General features: G+C 39.6%; 1 protein-coding gene across 1 annotated transcript; it reads left to right on the top strand.

The window, feature by feature from the left end:
- Positions 1 to 1,133: 1,133 nt before the first annotated feature.
- On the top strand, positions 1,134 to 19,917 carry LOC308370018 (uncharacterized protein; the record flags this gene model as incomplete). Its single annotated transcript, XM_080844577.1, has 21 exons — positions 1,134 to 1,264; positions 1,594 to 1,741; positions 1,924 to 1,995; positions 4,759 to 4,834; positions 5,078 to 5,174; positions 5,450 to 5,524; positions 5,622 to 5,763; positions 8,282 to 8,415; positions 8,546 to 8,639; positions 8,722 to 8,787; positions 15,426 to 15,610; positions 15,941 to 16,091; positions 16,265 to 16,336; positions 16,625 to 16,700; positions 17,020 to 17,116; positions 17,388 to 17,462; positions 17,613 to 17,754; positions 18,490 to 18,623; positions 18,739 to 18,832; positions 19,413 to 19,478; positions 19,909 to 19,917. The coding sequence occupies 21 exons, from the start codon at positions 1,134 to 1,136 to the stop codon at positions 19,915 to 19,917; spliced, it is 2,136 nt and encodes a 711-aa protein (XP_080700703.1).
- Between the last annotated feature and the right edge of the window lie 1,409 nt (positions 19,918 to 21,326).

Here is a 21,326-nt window from a genome sequence, read left to right as displayed (position 1 = left end):
GCACCCAAGTAGTATGGCCTCCTCATCATCAATGACAGTACATTATGATAAAGAGAGGGGGGAATAGGTAGGAGGAGAGGGAGAGGTTGCCCATTATGATATTTTTTTTATTTTACGGTTGATGATCTATTATTGTGTGTGAACACATATCACCAGGCACATATCACATTAGTATTAAACCTGCATCGATTAATTTTGTCCAAACTGTTATTTCAAGTTTCTTTTAAAAGGTTTACTACTCTTCAGAAATCGAAACATGTTAGCCAGCCACCTCTCTAGGAAGATAAGATATTATTATCATAATTATATGCAAATTATGATAAGGGTCAATTTCCTTGTGATGAAACAGTGTTTGAGCTATCTGTATTGCTAATGCAGGAAAATGGATGGACTCTCCAAAAGATATATCTGATGCTGCTGAACTATACACATGGCTAAGAACAAAGATACAACAAGACCTTAAAAGATGGTTCACTTGTCCCCACTTTAAAAAGTATCAATTGCTTTTAGTATTATATCTTTTTTTGCATTTAAAGAACAAAGCAAAGTTCGAGGAGGGGAAAGTATTCTCTCTAGGAACCGTGCTATTATGATCCTCAAATATTCAACTATTTCTATCTACAAATACAGACAGGGAAAGACTGCACAGCGAGTGGTGTTGCATTAATATGGTTATGGTTGAAGTGTAGCCATGAATGGAAATATTTTGTCTTCAGTGCATGAGACATATAGCAGGATGATCACAAGGAAGGTTAGAAGAACCAGGATGCCAATATTCGTAACGCTTTACATTCATGCCTAAGAGTATCCAGTATCTCCATGTCATTCTCATAGTTGAGTTAAACTGTTAAATAAGACGGTTAAATAAGAGTGGCACTATTATCTGCTTGACTTTACAAATAAAACGAAAAATATTCCGTTTGTTGAGTTCTGCTAGGAGGACTATCAGGTTGACGCTTTGATGACACCACAACCGCAAGCTACGTACACTACGGCCTGCCTGAATAAATGAGTCTTGTCGAGATCAAATCGAAAGTTTAAAATCTAATATTCAGTGAATGTCAAATGTCACACTATCTTAATAGCGGTGCAGACCTTCAGTGACAGTGCCTGGAAGCAGTCCTAGCGTGAAGATGTCAACGTTTAAGGATAACTTTCTCTCTGCGATTTATTACAAAACAGAAAATTATGACACTGTAAACTGTTATAAAGTTGGCATATTTTACAGAGTTACTCAGTTGTGTATCATCGGATACCTAATCTGGTAAGCACATACCCGCGGTAGAATTACCTGCAGCGTTGATACACGACGTTTAACATCTTTTTTTGTGTTGTTTGGTCAAATAATAACACTATAGCCTATATCTATTGATTTAAGAGTATTTCTTGGATGAGTTGTACTGATTTGTAGCGGAGAGAGAAGGTAATGGTTGTTCTCACTCATCAATGTGGGGTTTGTTCCAACTGATGAACGGACTAACTGATAACGGATAACTGACTGTTTTGGTAATATGAAGTGATCTTTCTTGGTAGTATGAAATGCTATTTCTCGTTGTTGACTTATACATTTGTCGTCTTTTATCTTTTGCTTAGGGGGGTTTTTGTCATGAAGGGCTACCAAGAAGAAGAGGAGTCCATACAGAGCTCTGTCATCACCAAAGTGAAGGGAGTTGTACCAATCAATTCCAGCGACACAGGACTCAGTTTGTGGGGACCGGAGGACTATGTAATTCCACCTCATGTAAGTCCAGACGCATGACAATGATGTAGTTCTAGTGAAATGTTATTATACTTGCCTTCTCTAACTTGTCATGTATTTGTTTTTATCTCTGAATGGCATCACAGGCTTAACATACTGTATATATACATAAAAATATATTGCCCTGTTGTAGACAGATATTTTTCTCCATTTTGGTCTTGCAGGGTGAAGCTATTTTTTTCATCGCAACCAATGTCACAGAAATACCCAATCAGACATTAGACAAATGTGCAGAAGTAAGTGCCTCTCTTACAGTGTTTACAAGCAGACAGGTAGGGTGCAACACATTTCAACATCCCCTGTATATCTCTCTGAATTCTGAATTACATTAGTATTGAATTCTAAATATTTGTGAAACTTTTGGCATTTTGCACTAAATCAGGGGTTTTCAAACGGGGGTCCGCGACGGCATTGCAGGGGGTCCGCAACATGAGCCTATGTTGATCAGTTTACCATTGATTTATTTTTATGAATTCTATTTGATATTTCAACACATTTCCATATGACTTATGAATATCGTGAAAAATATCTAAAAAAATTAAAATATGTCTGAAGGAGATTCACGCAGACAGAATGTAGATTCACTGCACCTATCCAGTCTATGGTAGCCTGTGCTTGGCTAATGTTAATCCATGGCGTCCCTAACGCCACGATATAGGGACAAGGACAGGCTTCCAACAATACACCGTCACAGGATACAGGGAAACAGAGTCGAAAAAGAAAAAGAAAATACAATGAGGAATACAATCAAATCAGATTAACAGTGACGGCAGACAGCAGGACAGGAGGTACCACTGGGTTTTGTGTGTTCAACATTACTGTCAAATTAAACCATGAAGCCTTTGAAACTATGGGCTGAAACAAACCAAACGCGTTTCTAAAAACGTAGACACTTCAAAAACTTCTTGGCAAAGTGCAACAGCCAAAACAGCCGCAGGCGCACCAGGCTGTTTTGCCCTGCACCTATGAAGCAGAGCTGCTTGCGCAACCTGCCTGGCCGAGTGTAACATTGATGAGCGGTGCGCCTTCGTGCCTTGCGCTGAAAAGTTGAGAATATTTCAACATTTAAGCGCACCTAAAAATGATTGAGAGGCGCGCCGCACCATGGGAAACAATGGTTTTGCTACCGTCACGTTTTTAGAAACGCGTTTGGTGTGTTTCAGCCCTATTGCGGTATATGGAAACGCACCAAGAGTTCATGCAACAGATGTTGCGTGATTTTCATATATCTTAAGTTCTGGATAAGTTGCCAGACAGAAATTCCAGAACTTGCTGCAAAAGTAATGAGGTGTCTTTTGCCCTTTCCAACTATCTACCTGTGTGAGAGTGTTTTTTTCTACACTGACGTACTTGAAGAATAAGTACAGGGCAAGGCTTGATTCAGAGAATGATATTATACTGTCGCTGTCTACCATTTCGCCACGAATAGACAGGCTGTGTGGACTTTACCATACCCAGATATCACACTGACACGTCTCCCCTCCCTCTACATCTGTGGGCCGCGGATTACTTTCTAGTCAGAATGGTTGTCCCTGGGACAAAACCAGTTGAAAACCCCTGCACTAAATGATCCTTCTTTTGTCAAACTTTGTGTTCTGAAATTTCTCATAAAACAAAATGGTTAATCAGTACCAGCAACCACTGAAATCTCTTTTTCTTCTTCTTCTTTTTCTTCTTCTTCTTCTTCTTCTTCTTCTTCTTCTTCTTCTTCTTCTTCTTCTTCATCTTCTTCATCCTCTTCTTCATCTTCTTCTTCAACCACTTGTAAAAAAGTGAAAATCCCTCTCTTAAGCCAGTTTTGTCTGGGCTACTGTAGAAACATGGTGGCACAACATGGTGGCTTTAATGGAATATGATCTGTCCCTATGTAGATATGAATGGCTTGTTCTTAGCTAACAAAATAATTTCCGGTGATTTTACACATTTAAAAAGACAATCATACGTTTATTTTCTGCTAATAGACCCCCTAAATCCTACACACTGCACCTTTAACACATACATAACAAGAGATTTTTTCTGATAAATGAAAACATATTGAATGTCCACTGAGGTAGTTACTAAACAAATATAATTATTAGGGCTTGGCAACAATGCATAACCAGTCTATGTTCAGTACCAAATGTCCCTGTTAGAGTGAGAAACCAGAAAAAACTTTCAGTGCAGTTTGTCAATTCCTAGAACTTGACACTGTTATTTAAAATGTACTGCCGTATGAACTAAAGTGCCATAAAATCTGTTTTGAAATCACTTAACATCAGCATTTTTATATAGTAGCAGTTAAATAAAATAAATACTTTGTGTAAATCTCAACTTAAATAATGTTATCAAAAAAAATTGCCATTGCCAGGGCATTAATGTTCGAGTGTAGTAGCACCAAAAGGTTTACTGCAGTTACTCTGCTGCACTCCACTGTCTGTTTCGTTGAATTATTTACTGGTATCAACTGTGTGTTTTGCATTTAGGTGATATTTTAGACTGGAAGTTAAGAAAATTCAACTTGGCAGTGGTTACAAATAACTTTGGTTCTGTCGACTCTGCCGTCTGGAAGAACTTTAAAATGAAAATGGCCATGTAAAAGCTCCGTACCCTTCTCCATGCTTTTTTATTCGCCAATTATTTTCTCTTCGGTTCCGCAGCAGTCAGCAACAGACTTTAAAAAAAACAAAAGCCTGTGAGCAACAGACTTTTACAATAGTACAATAAATAATAAAGCCTGCGCTAATGCGCGATAAAATAATAGTTGGCGTTAAATAATTGATGAGTTAACGCTATAAAACGAGTTAACTTGCCCAGCCCTAATAACTATGTACCGTGATGGCCACCTTTCCCTGTGATTCAGCGTCTGAGCCACTTTAAGCTCTTCAACAGCAGTACCACACCATCCTTTACACCTCATATGGCTAGCGAGTAAAGCCCTGACTGACTGAAATCTATCTGCTTTTTTCTTAAGAATACTTACCCCCAAGGTTAAAATAGCTTCATGTTTGTTATCCTTTCAGGGTGATACGGTTCCAGATGGCCGCTGTAGTGAACATGCTGACTGCCCACCAGGAGAGGCAGTTAGAGCTGGTCATGGTATGACTAAGGAAGTACCATATTATGAGAGTGTAATTAGATTAGATAAATTAGTGATGTACCTTTAAGGAAGGTTTATTTGGCTGGATGTGATGGGGTATAGTGTAATTTGATGTGCTTTTACTCAATGTCCAGTTGCTTATTGTTTATGTGATAACAGCAAACACGAAATAGCATACTATTATCAACAGAATCATTGTCTGATTTGGTGAAAGTTCTTTTATTTACATGTGATATCTTTAGGAATAAAGACTGGTCGGTGCTTGAAAAAGGACAGAAATGTCAAAGGGACATGTGAAATACATGGCTGGTGTCCAGGTGGAGAGAGACAGAAATCCCAGTGAGACACTTTTAAGTACAACCACACTTACTTTCACTGAGGACTTATACATGTGAGAATATACATCACTAAACTTTTTCTTGGTAAATTAAGAAATGGTCTTTGACCAATAGACCAGGAGCTTCCATCAAACAATGCAGTTTATATGAAATTATTATTGTTGTAAAGCAGACTGTTTATTCATGTCCATTAATAGGTGAATTCCATGGTTTGTATCAGAAACATGCGTGATAGTAAAACTGTTTGTGCTACTATCATCATTCTTTTTATGTCAGTGTGCTAGAAAAAGCTGAAAACTTTACCATCTTCATCAAGAACTTCATCAGATTTCCAAAATTCAGCTTCTCAAAGTAAGTCAAGGGTCTGGTCAGTTCTGGGAAAGAATGGAGTCATGTGATCTTGTTGGTGGCATGATGCCGTGGCTCAAAACTCCCCTCTCGATTCCAGATCAAACATCCTTCAGACACAAGACAAGAATTATTTACCAAAGTGCACCTACGATGAGTTGGTTCATCCTTACTGTCCCATCTTCCGTCTGGGGGATATTATTCGGAAAACTGGACACAGGTTTCAGGACATGGCTCAAGCAGTGAGTATACGTTTCGTATCAGTTTGACAAGTGTAATATGCAGTGATAAACTACTGAATACAGGTGGGAGGTAAAGTAGACTTATAGTAGGTTGTATCCGCCACACCCCCTCCCCCCGCGCACATATTCAGCCTATAACACTGAAGGGAAATTGTCAAGGTAGGTCACTAACCACCGCTGCCACGCCCCCTCCCCCCACTTACATAATCAGCCTTTAACACTTGAAACTTTCATGGTAGGTCACAAACCTACCTGTATCTATTTTTGGCAGTATAATTATTTCACTGAATATGGGTACACATCGGAATTTTTGGCAATATAACATGACTATTTAGATTGACATAAATATGTTAATGGGACCCGGCTACGTGCTCCCAAGACCCACGGGCCCAGGTGCAACCGCACCTGCTGCACCCCTTATAGTTACACCCCTGCACGTAACACAGGACTGTTAAAAGCTGTGTGTATTTGTGTTATTGTTACAGAATCACTCATAATCATATTCCAATATGGATGTGCTCTAACACTCAAATACATACTACATAGTACAGCAACATACTCACACAACAAAGGCCACATTATATACATACTCACACAACATAGGCCACATAATATAGATACATACTCACACAACATAGGCCACATAATATAGATACATACTCACACAACATAGGCCACATAATACATACTCACACAACATAGGCCACATAATATACAGCCGCGGAAAAAATTAAGAGACCACTTCAAAATTATCAGTTTCTCTGGTTTTACTATTTATTGGTATGTGTTAAAGTAAAATGTACATTTTAGTTTTATTCTATAACCTACTGGCAACATTCCTACCAAATTTCAAATAAAAATATTGTCATTTAGATCATTTATTTGCAGAAAAATGACAATTGGTCAAAATAGCAAAAATGATGCAGTGTCTTCAGATCTCGAATAATGCAAAGAAAACAAGCTCATATTCATTTTTAAACTACACAATACTAATGCTTACACTTAGGAAGAGTTCAGAAATCAATATTTGGTGGAATAACCTTGATTTAAAATCACAACTTTCATGTGTCTTGGCATGCTCTCCACCAGTCTTTCACATTGCCGTTGGGTGACTTTATGCTACTCCTGGCGCAAGAGTTCAAGCAGCTCGGCTTCTTTTCATGGCTTGTGACCATCCATCTTCCTCTTGATCACATTTCAGAGGTTTTTTATGGGATTCAGGTCTCGAAATTGGGCTGGCCATGACAGGGTCCTGATCTGGTGGTACTCCATCCACACCTTTACTGGCCTGGCTGTGTGGCATGGAGCATTGCCCTGCTGGAAAAAACACTTCTCAGAGTTGGGGAACATTGTCAGAGCAAAAGGAAGCAAGTTTTTCTTCCTGGACAACGTTGTACTTTGCCTGGCTGAGGTTTGTAAAAGACCATAAGGTTTGAAAAAGCGGACTGGAGGTTCTTCTAAGTTCGTCTTCTCTGATGAGTCCGATTTCACAGAAGGTGCAAGACTCTCTGGCTTGTAGGCCTCTCCAGGTCTCCGTCTAACCATCAGACGACCATGTGTTGGGCAAAGCTGAAAATTGGACTCATCAGAGAAGACGAACTAGAAGACCCTCCAGTCCGCTTTTTTCAATCCTTATGGTCTTTTACAAACAGCCAGGCAAAGTACAACGTTGTCCCGGAAGAAAAACTTGCTTCCTTTAGCTCTGACAATGTTCCCCAACTCTGAGAAATGTTTTTTCCAGCAGGGCAATGCTCCATGCCACACAGCCAGGCCAGTAAAGGTGTGGATGGAGTACCACCAGATCAGGACCCTGTCATGGCCAGCCCAATTTCGAGACCTGAATCCCATAAAAAACCTCTGAAATGTGATCAAGAGGAAGATGGATGGTCACAAGCCATGAAAAGAAGCCGAGCTGCTTGAACTCTTGCGCCAGGAGTAGCATAAAGTCACCCAACGGCAATGTGAAAGACTGGTGGAGAGCATGCCAAGACACATGAAAGTTGTGATTTTAAATCAAGGTTATTTCACCAAATATTGATTTCTGAACTCTTCCTAAGTGTAAGCATTAGTATTGTGTAGTTTAAAAATGAATATGAGCTTGTTTTCTTTGCATTATTCGAGATCTGAAGACACTGCATCTTTTTTGCTATTTTGACCAATTGTCATTTTTATGCAAATAAATGATCTAAATGACAATATTTTTATTTGAAATTTGGTAGGAATGTTGCCAGTAGGTTATAGAATAAAACAAAAATGTACATTTTACTTCAACACATACCAATAAATAGTAAAACCAGAGAAACTGATAATTTTGAAGTGGTCTCTTAATTTTTTCCGCGGCTGTAGATACATACTCATACAGCTGATTACAATAACATGCCACTGAAATAAATATAATTTTCCACCATGAAAAATTCCACCACACATTCCAGATGCATACTTGTGTGTAATATCAAAACACAACAACAGAGCAGCTCTTTTCTTGGATGCTAACCAAGACAGTTGTGTGTCCTCTCAGGGTGCAGCGATTGGGATCCTGATCAACTGGAACTGCGATCTGGACACTTTGACATTCCAGTGCGATCCCAAGTACAGCTTCATCCGTCTGGACTTGAACACCACCGTCAACTCTACCACTACCTTCAATTTGAGGTAGGCCTCCTGCCTGACTCAGGACAGGCTCAGGGCATTCAGACTGTTAGCAGTTTGCCTCCATTCAGCAGAACTGACATCACCTTCAGTCATGAACATTGTACATTTTAACATAAGTGCTGATCTCCAGATATGCCCGCTATTACAAGAATGCTACTGGATATGACTACAGGACTTTATTTAAGGTGTATGGGATTCGTTTCCATGTCATGGTTCATGGAAAGGTAAGACATAAATACTTTTTTTCTGTTGTAAAGCAGGGAACACTGGTGCAAATTGATTACACTGGTGTTCTTGTTTCCATAGGCAGGAAAGTTCAGTATCATCCCCACCTTTGTTAACTTTGGATCAGGAATTGGTCTACTGGGTGCAGTAAGTATGAAATCATGATGTCACTGTTTCAGGATGCCAGATGTAATGTGACTGAATAACCAGTAGAGGTCAGCAGTACCAGTAGTTAGAGTTTTGGACTCACTACCCTCACAGCAGACCCGTAGAGATTACCCCACAGCCCCCGCCCCTTATTTTTTTAATTACATTGGATGCACACTAGCGTTGATATAGAAATAAAGAAAAATATATTTAATTGTGCTTTCTTTGTTAGCTAGGTTAGTGACGTGACGACATAGGTAAGAAGGTCACAGACGGGCGCGCCCGCTGCAAATAGGGAGCTTGAGTTTTGATATCTTGCCTATATTAGGGGGGGGGGGGGGGGGGGGTCTCTCAGGGTTATTCTGCGGGGGGGCTCACGTGTTTCCGTTATTGTACTGCCTCATGGTATAGCCCTCAAAATGCACTCTGTACTTATATTAGTGTGGAAACTGTGATTATGCCTAACAATGATATTAACAGATGCACATCACTTATATTCTCTAGGCGGGTTTCCTCTGTGAACTTTGGATTTCCATTCAGAAAATCATGAAAATTGGAAAATTAGCTGATCCCCCCAGGTACTGTCCTTATTTTCAAATCATACAATATAACAGAGTATACTTCCTTTGCTAAGCCCAATGTGTCACTGTCATGTGTGAATGTGTGTTAACATAGGCAACATAATGCTGTGAACATTCCAGGGTTAAGAGGTTTAAATCAGGCAGGAACATGTAATTGCCTTTTCTTTTCATTTTCTAACAAGGAATACAAATAGTCAAATGCTGAGCAGCACAAATAACCTTTCCCTAATATAATCACATTACTGGTATTGACCTGTACTTGAAGAAAATATCCTGTTCTTCTTATGCATTTTATGAATGATACTAGTACACAAGATGGAGTTCAAGAGGAAGAATCACGTAAACTGAAGCGACAGGCAGACTCCTCAAAAGACGCGGAGGCTTCAGCCTGAATAACAGGCGTCAATGCAACATGGCCGCTTCATGCTTCTCAAGGACTTTGTATTGCAGCTGCAATGTGATACTGTGGTCGAAAACATGTGAATGAAAACTCAATAATCTTTATTTGAAGACAATCAACAATTAGAGAAGGGCTGGGGAAGATTTAGTGTAACTAGTAAAATCAGTATTGTGTGATTTAGTGACAAAGGATTTAATGTGACAATTTAAATCAGTATTGTGTGATTTAGTGTGACAAGTGATTAAGTGTAACAAGTAAAATCAGTAGTGTGTGATTTAGTGTGACAAGTGATTTAGTGTGACAAGTAAAATCAGACAGTCACATTACTAATTACCTTAATAATCCTTCTGGAAATCTCATCACTGAGTATGTTGTGGACTAGTCATTTAGCAAGCTGGAGTTACTTATTGCTCCTGCCTGTGATTTTTTTTATTTTGTGCATGTTAGCCTTAAACTGCTTGAGCTGTTTGCTTGAATTGTTTTGTGTTAAAAATCCATGGATTTTTTCCCCTGGCAGACCTTCTTTTTTCCTGGATGTTCTGAACTTTTGAATTTATTCTGTGAAAGTACAAACTTAATCCCAATCCGCTCAAGAATTCAATTGGTTTTCCCTGGGCCCATGCTCCACTCCTCCATCAAGTTTCATGAAAATCAGTCAGATAGTTTTAGCATAATCCTGCTGACAAACTAACAAACACAGAGTGATATCCAAGTTCTGATAGCTTTTTCTTTGACCTGTCTACTTTTCCAATAAAATAGCCGAAGTAAGTAATTTTGACGGTAAAATCCAACACATTGTTGGTAGTATACAGCCGCGGAAAAAATTAAGAGACCACTTCAAAATTATCAGTTTCTCTGGTTTTACTATTTATTGGTATGTGTTAAAGTAAAATGTACATTTTAGTTTTATTCTATAACCTACTGGCAACATTCCTACCAAATTTCAAATAAAAATATTGTCATTTAGATCATTTATTTGCAGAAAAATGACAATTGGTCAAAATAGCAAAAAAGATGCAGTGTCTTCAGATCTCGAATAATGCAAAAAAAACAAGCTCATATTCATTTTTAAACTACACAATACTAATGCTTTAACTTAGGAAGAGTTCAGAAATCAATATTTGGTGGAATAACCTTGATTTAAAATCACAACTTTCATGTGTCTTGGCATGCTCTCCACCAGTCTTTCACATTGCCGTTGGGTGACTTTATGCTACTCCTGGCGCAAGAATTCAAGCAGCTCGGCTTCTTTTCATGGCTTGTGACCATCCATCTTCCTCTTGATCACATTTCAGAGTTTTTTTTATGGGATTCAGGTCTCGAAATTGGGCTGGCCATGACAGGGTCCTGATCTGGTGATACTCCATCCACACCTTTACTGGCCTGGCTGTGTGGCATGGAGCATTGCCCTGCTGGAAAAAAACACTTCTCAGAGTTGGGGAACATTGTCAGAGCAAAAGGAAGCAAGTTTTTCTTCTGGGACAACGTTGTACTTTGCCTGGCTGAGGTTTGTAAAAGACCATAAGGATTGAACCAAAGCCTACTGGAGGGTCTCCTAGTTCGTCTTCTCTGATGAGTCCAATTTCACAGTAGGTGCAAGACTCTGTGGCTTGTAGGCCTCTCCAGGTCTCCCTCTAACCATCAGACGACCATGTGTTGGGCAAAGCTGAAAATTGGACTCATCAGAGAAGACGAACTAGGAGACCTTCCAGTCCGCTTTGGTTCAATCCTTATGGTCTTTTACAAACCTCAGCCAGGCAAAGTACAAGGCAAAGTACAACGTTAAATAGTAAAACCAGAGAAACTGATAATTTTGAAGTGGTCTCTTAATTTTTTCCGCGGCTGTATATATACAGCCGCGGAAAAAATTAAGAGACCACTTCAAAATTATCAGTTTCTCTGGTTTTACTATTTATTGGTATGTGTTAAAGTAAAATGTACATTTTTGTTTTATTCTATAACCTACTGGCAACATTCCTACCAAATTTCAAATAAAAATATTGTCATTTAGATCATTTATTTGCAGAAAAATGACAATTGGTCAAAATAGCAAAAAAGATGCAGTGTCTTCAGATCTCGAATAATGCAAAGAAAACAAGCTCATATTCATTTTTAAACTACACAATACTAATGCTTTAACTTAAGAAGAGTTCAGAAATCAATATTTGGTGGAATAACCTTGATTTAAAATCACAACTTTCATGTGTCTTGGCATGCTCTCCACCAGTCTTTCACATTGCCGTCGGGTGACTTTATGCTACTCCTGGCGCAAGAATTCAAGCAGCTCGGCTTCTTTTCATGGCTTGTGACCATCCATCTTCCTCTTGATCACATTTCAGAGTTTTTTTAATGGGATTCAGGTCTCGAAATTGGGCTGGCAATGACAGGGTCCTGATCTGGTGGTACTCCATCCACACCTTTACTGGCCTGGCTGTGTGGCATGGAGCATTACCCTGCTGGAAAAAAACACTTCTCAGAGTTGGGGAACATTGTCAGAGCAAAAGGAAGCAAGTTTTTCTTCCGGGACAACGTTGTACTTTGCCTGGCTGAGGTTTGTAAAAGACCATAAGGATTGAACCAAAGCTGACTGGAGGTCCCTAAGTTCGTCTTCTCTAATGAGTCCAATTTCACAGTAGGTGCAAGACTCTGTGGCTTGTAGGCCTCTCCAGGTCTCAGTCTAACCATCAGACGACCATGTGTTGGGCAAAGCTGAAAATTGCACTCATCAGAGAAGACGAACTAGAAGACCCTCCAGTCCGCTTTGGTTCAATCCTTATGGTCTTTTACAAACCTCAGCCAGGTACGCGCTAGGTATTAGCATCAAGTAATTCATGTTAATGTTTTTGTATGAGCCTGACATTTGCTCTGCAGATAGATAACAGGTTCCCTAATATAACAGAAAGTCTGAAGCTTGAAGTTCTTTTCAAACCTTTACTTGGGAAGCACTGTAAAACTGAGTAGACATGCAGAATATTTTAGTAACCTCATCTCGTAACATTCGTTGATAGAATGCAGGCCGTAGAAAACATTTGTGAAATATATAATTAGTTTAATCACAAACTTTAAATGAACCTTTAGCTTGGTAACACTGTGTTGATTTGAGTGCTCATTAGAGTTACCTTTAAAACTTAGTAAAAATATATTTACACAATTAAAAAGAAATTGCAAAACTGTGAGGCTGTTGCTGTGAAGTTGATGCACAAGCAATATAAGCAGTGATTCTGTAACAATTACACACTTACACACAGCTTTAAATAGCCCTTTGTTAAATGAAAGAGAAACCTACAACTTTCACAGTTGGTCATACGTTGCACCTACTCTGCCAGATGTACAGCTCAACTCTCACTTGACGCGTGCAGTGATGTGTGAAAGGAAGTTGTGGTGAACATTATAAAGTTCAAGTTAAGGGCATGTATTTCTTTATCCATGTGTGTTTTAGAGAAAGCCCTGCAATAACAGCTACACTTTGCGATAAACAATAAACTATGAATACTATGAGGTAACATAACAATGTTACATAAAAACCCATTTGCATCAACAACAATGTCATCCGGGTTATCAACAGGGTTGAAACAAAAGACTAAAATTCAAAACTCTACCAAGTGAGAAAATGTGGACACAATTTATTGTTCAGTATCAGAGTTTTCACCATTCAGCGCTTTGCTTTAACAGCCTAGTTGTCCTAGTTTGAGGACGGCGGAAACGGCAGTGCATGTGCTTATTTGCACAAAAAGGGCCATGCTTCAAAGAGAGCCATAAAGGTGTGGTCTAAATTAAACACAATAATGAGCAGTGATCTTAACAACTAGACTTCCACAAAGCTTTTAACAACCCACATGAAAGACAAATCTAAAACCCAAGCGCCTTACACTTCTGAAACCTCTTCTCCCCTCACAGGAGAGAGATTCACATACATTGTCTGCTTTCACATACATTGTCTACTTTCACAATTGTGTCCAAAGGGCCATCTCAACTATGTGTGAAAGGATGTTGTTGTGAGCATGACAACCACAAACCTTTGGCATATCTGTCAAGTCTCACGTTTCATCCGTGAGATTCAGATTTGCAAAATGTCTCACGTAAGTGACACTAAAAGTCACACGCCTCTCACCAAATCTCTCAGAGTTTCATATTCAATAGCACTGAATAATCAATACTTGAAGGGGATTAGGAGAGCACAGAACTCCACCAAGGCCAAAGGCCCCATCTCACAATGTTACAGAAAGTGGAAAATTAAATCCTGGATCGGCCCCTTGAACCCGATCCGCTCAAGCATGTAATGAGTTCTTTCTTGGCCCATTTTCACTCCTCCACCAAGTTTCATGAAAACATACATGTATACAGAATTACTATAACAATGGGGGGTGATCCTTCAAAAATTCCACACATGTGAGCCAGCAACCTCTCTAGGAAGATAAGATATTATTACCATATGCAAATTATGATCAGATTATGTTTACTGTTGTGGAATATATTGCTTTCTGTTGGTAAGTAATTTGTGTGAACAGGTAGGTGGTAACACCTGCTAGGCTCTAGGCCTGCCGCACCTCGGCCGGTGCCCATTAGGCTAGCTGTGGAGTCATCAGCTGCAGACAGGGACGTCTCCCGGTCACCCCCCGCAGCTAGCCTTCCTCAGGAGTTGCTGGCTTCCCATGACTTCTATCGCCTCCTCAACCAAAGCCAAAAACTTTCCTTCTCTGCTTCCTCAGACAGCGCTCTGGTGGCTTTCAATAGGCGAGTCATTGAGCTTCCCACAAACTCCCACATGCCAACATCCACTGGGAAGGGTTGCGTACTCCAACCGTTCTCCCTGCACTCCGCAACCAGGTCAGAGTACTTTACCCTCTTCCTTTCCGTGGGCTCCTTCCATACCCTCCTTCCATGGCAGTCTGCCATGACTGCTCCCCAAGCAGTGTGTCTGAAGGTTGTCTGAACTATACACATGGCTAAAGAATACAGAAAAACCTTTGAAAAATGTGTCCCCACTTTGTAAAAAAAAAAAAAAAAAAGAAGGAGAATGGAGTTCCACTTGCCTTAGTATTATTTTTTTTATTTGAGTACAAAGCAAAGTTTGAGGAGGGGAACCATGCGGCTTCTGGCAACCACCCAAACCATAGGATTATATGGGTGCGTTTATTCTCAAAATAATTTGTAAATGCACGTAGCCTATTATGATCCACAAATATGCAGCAATTAAAACACTAAATTGGGTTTTTTTTTTTATCCACAAATACAGAAAGCACTGCAACACAACCAAGTGGTTATGGTTGAAGTTTAGCCATGAATAAAAACATTTGTCTTCCGTGCATGAGACAAATAGCAGGCGCATCACAAGGAAGGTAAGGAGGACCATGGTGTCAATATTCATCACTTACATTCTTGCCTACAAGAGCTATCTCCATTTCATGCTCACACTACCAAGTCTTCAGTAAAGGACATAGACCTGCTGCACGTAGCTGTTAATCAGATAGTTGAGTTAAACGATTACATAGCCTTACCGATAAAGCGAAAAATATAACGTTAGTTTATTTCTGTCTTCTCCATTTCCATTTCAGCTGCATGTTGAGTTTGCTGACGCTCTGATGACACCACAACCGCAAACTACGTAAACTACGGACTGACTGAATAAAAGATGCTTGTCGACATCAAATCGAAAGTTCAAAATCGAATATACAACGAATGTCAATGCAATCCCATCGCCGAGCATGCCTGAGTCAAGGTGTACGAAATTCTTTTTCACTGGGTTTGATTATAAAACTGAAAAATATGTCATTCTGCAAAGAAACAAAGTTGGCATATTATACAGAGTTATTCAGCTGTGTATCATCGGATACATAATCGGGTAAGCACATACACGCGGTAAACTTACCTGCAGGGTGATAGTCGACGCGTTTAACATCTGTTTTTTTTTCCTTTGGTCAAATAGTAACACAATAGATCTATTAATGTAACACTACTTTTTGCGTGAGTTGCACTGATTTGTATCGGAGAGAGAACGTAATGGTTGTCTCATCAATGGGTTTGGGTTTGTTCCAACTGATGAACGGACTAACTGATAACGGATAGCTAACTGACGTTCTATGTAATATGAAGTGATATTTCTTGGCGGTGGTATGAAGTAATCTTTCTCGTTGTTGATTTATAAATTTGTCGTCTTTTATCTTTTGCCTAGGTGGGTTTTTGTCATGAAGAAGGGCTATCAAAAAGTAGAGGAGTCCATGCAGAGCTCTGTGATCACCAAAGTGAAGGGAGTTGTACCAGTCAATTCCATCGACACAGGACTCAGTTTGTGGGGACCGGAGGACTATGTAATTCCACATCATGTGAGTCCAGGCATATGGCAATGATGTAGTTCTCTTGTGACATGTTATTACACTTGCCTGCTCTACCTTTTTATTCTGTATTATCTCTTAATAGTATTACAGGCCTAACATATATAAATTCAAATATATTGCCCTGTTGAAGACAGATATTTTCTCCATTTTTGTCTTTGCAGGGTGCAGCAACTTTTTTCATCGCAACCAATGTCACAGAGATACCCAATCAGACATTAGACAACTGTGCAGAAGTAAGTGTCTCTCTTATAAAGCAGACAGGTAGGGTTCCACACATTTTACATTGAGAACTGTCAAACTGAGCTGAGGCATAGTGGTTTAAGATTTAAATGCAGATCTACCTGTGTGTCTCCTTTGCTTAGTGTCTGAGCCAGTTTAAGCTCTTCAACAACACTCCCACACCAACCTTTACACCTCATATGGCTTACCAGTAAAGCCCTGGCTGATTCAACTCTATCTGCTTTCTTCTTTAGAATACTGCCCCACAGGTTAAAATAGCTTCACGTTTGTTATCCTTTCAGAGTGATACGGTTCCGGATGGCCGCTGTAGGGACGATGCTGACTGCCCACGTGGAGAGGCAGTTAGAGCTGGTCATGGTATGACTAAGGATGTACCATATTATGAGAGTGTAATAAGGCTATTCAGTCGTAATAAACAAGCCAAGTCACCATAGGTTGCTAACAGGAAAGAAAGATGCTTTTACATGAACATGAAAGGAGTGCTTTACCTTCAAGGAAAATGTATTTGGCTGGATCTGGTGGGGTATAAAGTCATTCGTTGTGTTTTTGCTCAATGTCCAGCCGCTTATTGTTTATGTAATAACAGCAAACATGAAATAGCATACTATTTTCTACAGAATCATTATCTGCTTAGGTGAATGTGTTATATTTTAATTAACACATATCTATACTTTAGGAATAAAGACTGGTCGGTGCTTGACAAAGGCAAGAAATGTCAAAGGGACATGTGAAATACATGGCTGGTGTCCAGGTGAAGAGAATCAGAAATCCCAGTGAGACACTTTTTACTACAGCAACACTTACTTTCACTGAGGACTTATACATGTAGAAATATACAGTACATCACTGAACTTTTTACTTAGAAATATGTGTAGACCAATTCACCAAGAGTGACCATCAAACAATCCTGTTTACATGAAATGATTACTGTTGTAAAGCAGACTGTTTGCTCATGTCCATGAATAAGTGAATGCCATGGTTTGTATCAGAAACATACATGAAAGGAAAACTGTTTGTGGACAATCATCATTCTCTTTATGTCAGTGTGCTAGGGAAACTTGAAAACTTTACCATCTATATCAAGAACTTCGTCAGATTTCCAAGATTCAACTTCTCAAAGTAAGTCAAGGGTCTAGTCAGTTCTGGGGAAAAAATGATCAACATGAACATGTGATCTTGTTGGTGGCACGATGCAGTGGCTCAAAGCTATTCTCTCGAATGAGCACACAATAAGATATGGGGCTAAATAAAGTCCTTCATTGATTACAGATCAAACGTCCGTGAGACACAGGACAAGAGTTATTTACCGACTTGCAACTACGATGAGTTGGTTCATCCTTACTGTCCCATCTTCCGGCTGGGGGATATTATTAGGAAAACTGGACACAGGTTTCAGGACATGGCTCAAGCAGTGAGTATAATTTTTTTTTAAATCAGTTTAACTAGTAATAACTAATGCAGTAATAACTCCTGAATACAAGTGGAAGGTAAAGTACACTGACATTGTCTATGACCTGATAACTTGATGACTTGACTTAGTTTTTTAATTTCCTTTTAATCTTGTAAATACATTTTTACTAGGTTTGAGAGGTAACACAAATCAACACAGTGTTACCAAGCTCATATAATAGGTCGTCCATGAAAGATTTAGTGAGATCCATGTGAGATTTAGTGTCACATTACTGTGCGCTATAGTTGAGATGGCCCTTTTTAATCGGAAAGTAAGAATAAGCAAAAGGAAACATATGCTGCCACAGTATTTCAGTGCTGGTCCAACATCAGAAACGTCTGATTCTAAATATGATAATAATTCTGTGAGGAAGATCTACCTGACCTTATCTAGAATCTATATTCATATTATGATTGTGGTCATTAATATGGGCAGAGATTTCGATGTGATGGGATATGTTCTAACACTCAAATACATAGAACATAGTACAGCTCAAACTCACAAAACATAGGACACATAATATAGCTACATACTCATATAGCTGATTAACAACAACATGCCACTGAAATTAAATACAATTTTCCACTGTAGAAAATTCCACCACACCCACGAGCTGCACACTTGTGTGTAATACCAAAACACAACAACTGAGCAGCTCTTCTCTGGGCCGCTAACCAAAGTTGTGTGTCCTCTCAGGGTGCGGCGATTGGGATCCTGATCAACTGGAACTGCAATCTAGACATTGGCTCGTCCCAGTGCCATCCCAAATACAGCTTCATCCGTCTGGACTTGAACACCAACGTCAACTCTATCACTACCTTCAATTTCAGGTAGAGCCTCCGACCTGACTCAGGGCATTCAGACTGTTAGCAGTGTTTGTCTCCATTCATCACCTTGTATCATGCACATTGTAGATATTAACATAAGCGCTGATTACATCTCCAGATATGCCCGCTATTACAAGAATGCTACTGGACATGACTACAGGACTTTATTTAAGGTGTATGGAATTCGTTTCCACGTCATGGTTCATGGAAAGGTATGACACAAATTTACATTTACATTCAGTCATTTAGCAGAAGCTTTAGTCCAAAGCTACGTCCAAGGTAGAGAACAGACAAGCTACGAGCAATAGAAACCTAATGTAAGAATAAATACTTTTTTACTTAAGAAATAGAAAAAAAAATTCTGGATCATCTGTAGTGGTTTCACCAAACATGCCAGCAGGCCTGTTAGGAGGGCGTTGCAGTAGTCAAGGGCGGGAACTCAACAAGGTTTGCACCAGCAGTTGGGGAGCATATTGGGTTAGGTACGGCCTGATTTGCAAAACGACCGGGAGGCAGAGGCAATGTGGTAGGTGAAAGTCAGTTGGTCATCAATAATGACACAGAGATTTCTTGCTGTTTTGGAGGGAACAAGAGATAAGGAGTCAATTTTGATTTAAGGTTATAGTGGATGGCCAGATTCACATCCATGATATATCAGGGAGACAATCCGAGATCAGCGTCGTGACAGTGGTGTCGTCAGGCGGGAAAGACAGATACAAAACAGTTGTTTTTCATTTGTAAATCAGGGAACACCGATGCAAATTGATTACACTGGTGTACTTGTTTCCATAGGCAGGGAAGTTCAGTATCATCCCCACCATAATTAACATTGGATCAGGACTTGCTCTACTTGGTGCTGTAAGTATGAAATCGTGACGTCACTGTTGACATTTTCAAGATTCCAGATGTAGTTTGGCTAAATAACCAGTAGAGGTCAGTAGTACCAGCAGTTACAGTTTTGGACTCACTACCGTCAGGGTTTAGCCCTCAAAATGCTCTCTGTACTTAGTGTGGAGACTGTGTTTATGACTATCAATGATATTAACAGATGCACATCACTGATTTTTTTCTAGGGGAGCGTCCTCTGTGACTTTGTTTTGGATGTCACCGTGAAAAAAGGAACAATTTACAAAAAAAAAAAGTTTGACTCCATAAAGCTTCAGCCCTCCAGGTACTGTCCTAATTTTTCTCAGAGCTTTCAAACCACAATCCTTCAATAGAACTGAATATACTTCCTTAACTAAGCCCAATGTGTCACTGTAATGTCATGTCATATGTGTTAACATAGGCAACCTAATGCTGTGAACATTCCATGGTTTAAATTAGGCAGGATAGAACTCTGGACTGTGGATAGTGTAATTTCATTTTTCATGTAATTTTCAAACAAGCAATAAAAATAGGCAAATGCTGACAAGCACAAATAACCTTTCCCTAATATAATCACATTATTGACATTGACCTGTACTTGTTGCAGCGATGAAGCTCAAGAGGAGATTCACGTGAACTGCAACAAATCACCAGTATGAAGCTACAGGCAGATTCCTCAAAGGACACAGAGACTTCAGCCTGACTAACAGGCGTCAATGCAACATGGCCGCTTCATGCTTCTCAAGAACTTTGTACTTTAGCTGCAATGTGATACTGTGGTGAATAGCATGTGCATGAAAACTCAATAATCTGTATGTGAAGACAATCAACAATTAGGGAAGGGCCAAGGAAGTGAAATCAGTATTGTGTGATTTAGTGTGACAAGTAAAATACGTTTTTTTTGTGATTAAGTGTGACAAGTAAAATCAGTATTGTGTGATTTAGTGTGACAGGAGATATAGTGTGACAACAAGTAAAGTCAGTATTGTCTTGAGAATTGACAGTAGTGTCTTTCTCAGGTTTATGCTGTTGGTATTTTACTGGAAAAATACATTTCTTTTTCCCAAATGACCAAGAACAAAGAGTTTTACTAACCAGATCTGAAAAGAAGAGTGTTTGCCTCATCACAAACCTACAAATCAGTCACCACAATACTCCATAATAAAGCCAAAGAGACAGAGAGCAGTTGGGCAACCGCAAAATGGCTGGATGTTATGCTGATGTTTTTGTGTTTTCACATTCTTATTTTATAAAAAAAAAAAAAAAATTGTGTTGCTATGCTGTTAATGTTCATATTAAAAGTGAAGAGACAGTTGTGGCAGTGTATATAAGTGGACAAGTGTGCTACAAAAGATGATGAGCATTCATTAACAATTACACACTTAAGGCATTTTTATACTTCTACGATTCTCTCCGATTTGGTCGTAGAGGGACACTTTGGCACGCCTTGGCACGCCTTGGCAACACCTTCACCCAGGTGTTGCCGCCCATCCGACCCGTCGGAGAGCTGGTCGGAGACAAACGCTTTTTTCTAACTTTTCTTAAAGAGACGGAGAGAGTCGGAGACCCCCTTGGCTGTGATTGGCCAGTTTACGACATCATTTCCGGAATCGCACATGTCAGGACCTCACATTTCCTGTTTTCTGTCAAAATGTTTTAGTACGACTTTGGTAAACTACAAAGCTGCACAACATGCAGCATTAGGCTACCGTATTTTATATAAACCCTCGAAAAGTACATTTCTCCCGACCACTGTTGGTCTCTTGGCTGGTGGCTCGGTGTTGAAAGTGCCTTCTCCAACCAGCTTCAACTGACATCTAACGTAATTTGCTACGGAGT

This window comes from Sprattus sprattus (genome assembly GCF_963457725.1).
Source record: "Sprattus sprattus genome assembly, chromosome: 9".
Lineage (NCBI taxonomy): Eukaryota > Metazoa > Chordata > Actinopteri > Clupeiformes > Clupeidae > Sprattus > Sprattus sprattus.
The sequence above is the reverse complement of the archived record's forward strand: the minus strand, read 5'-3'. Positions and strand labels throughout refer to the sequence as shown.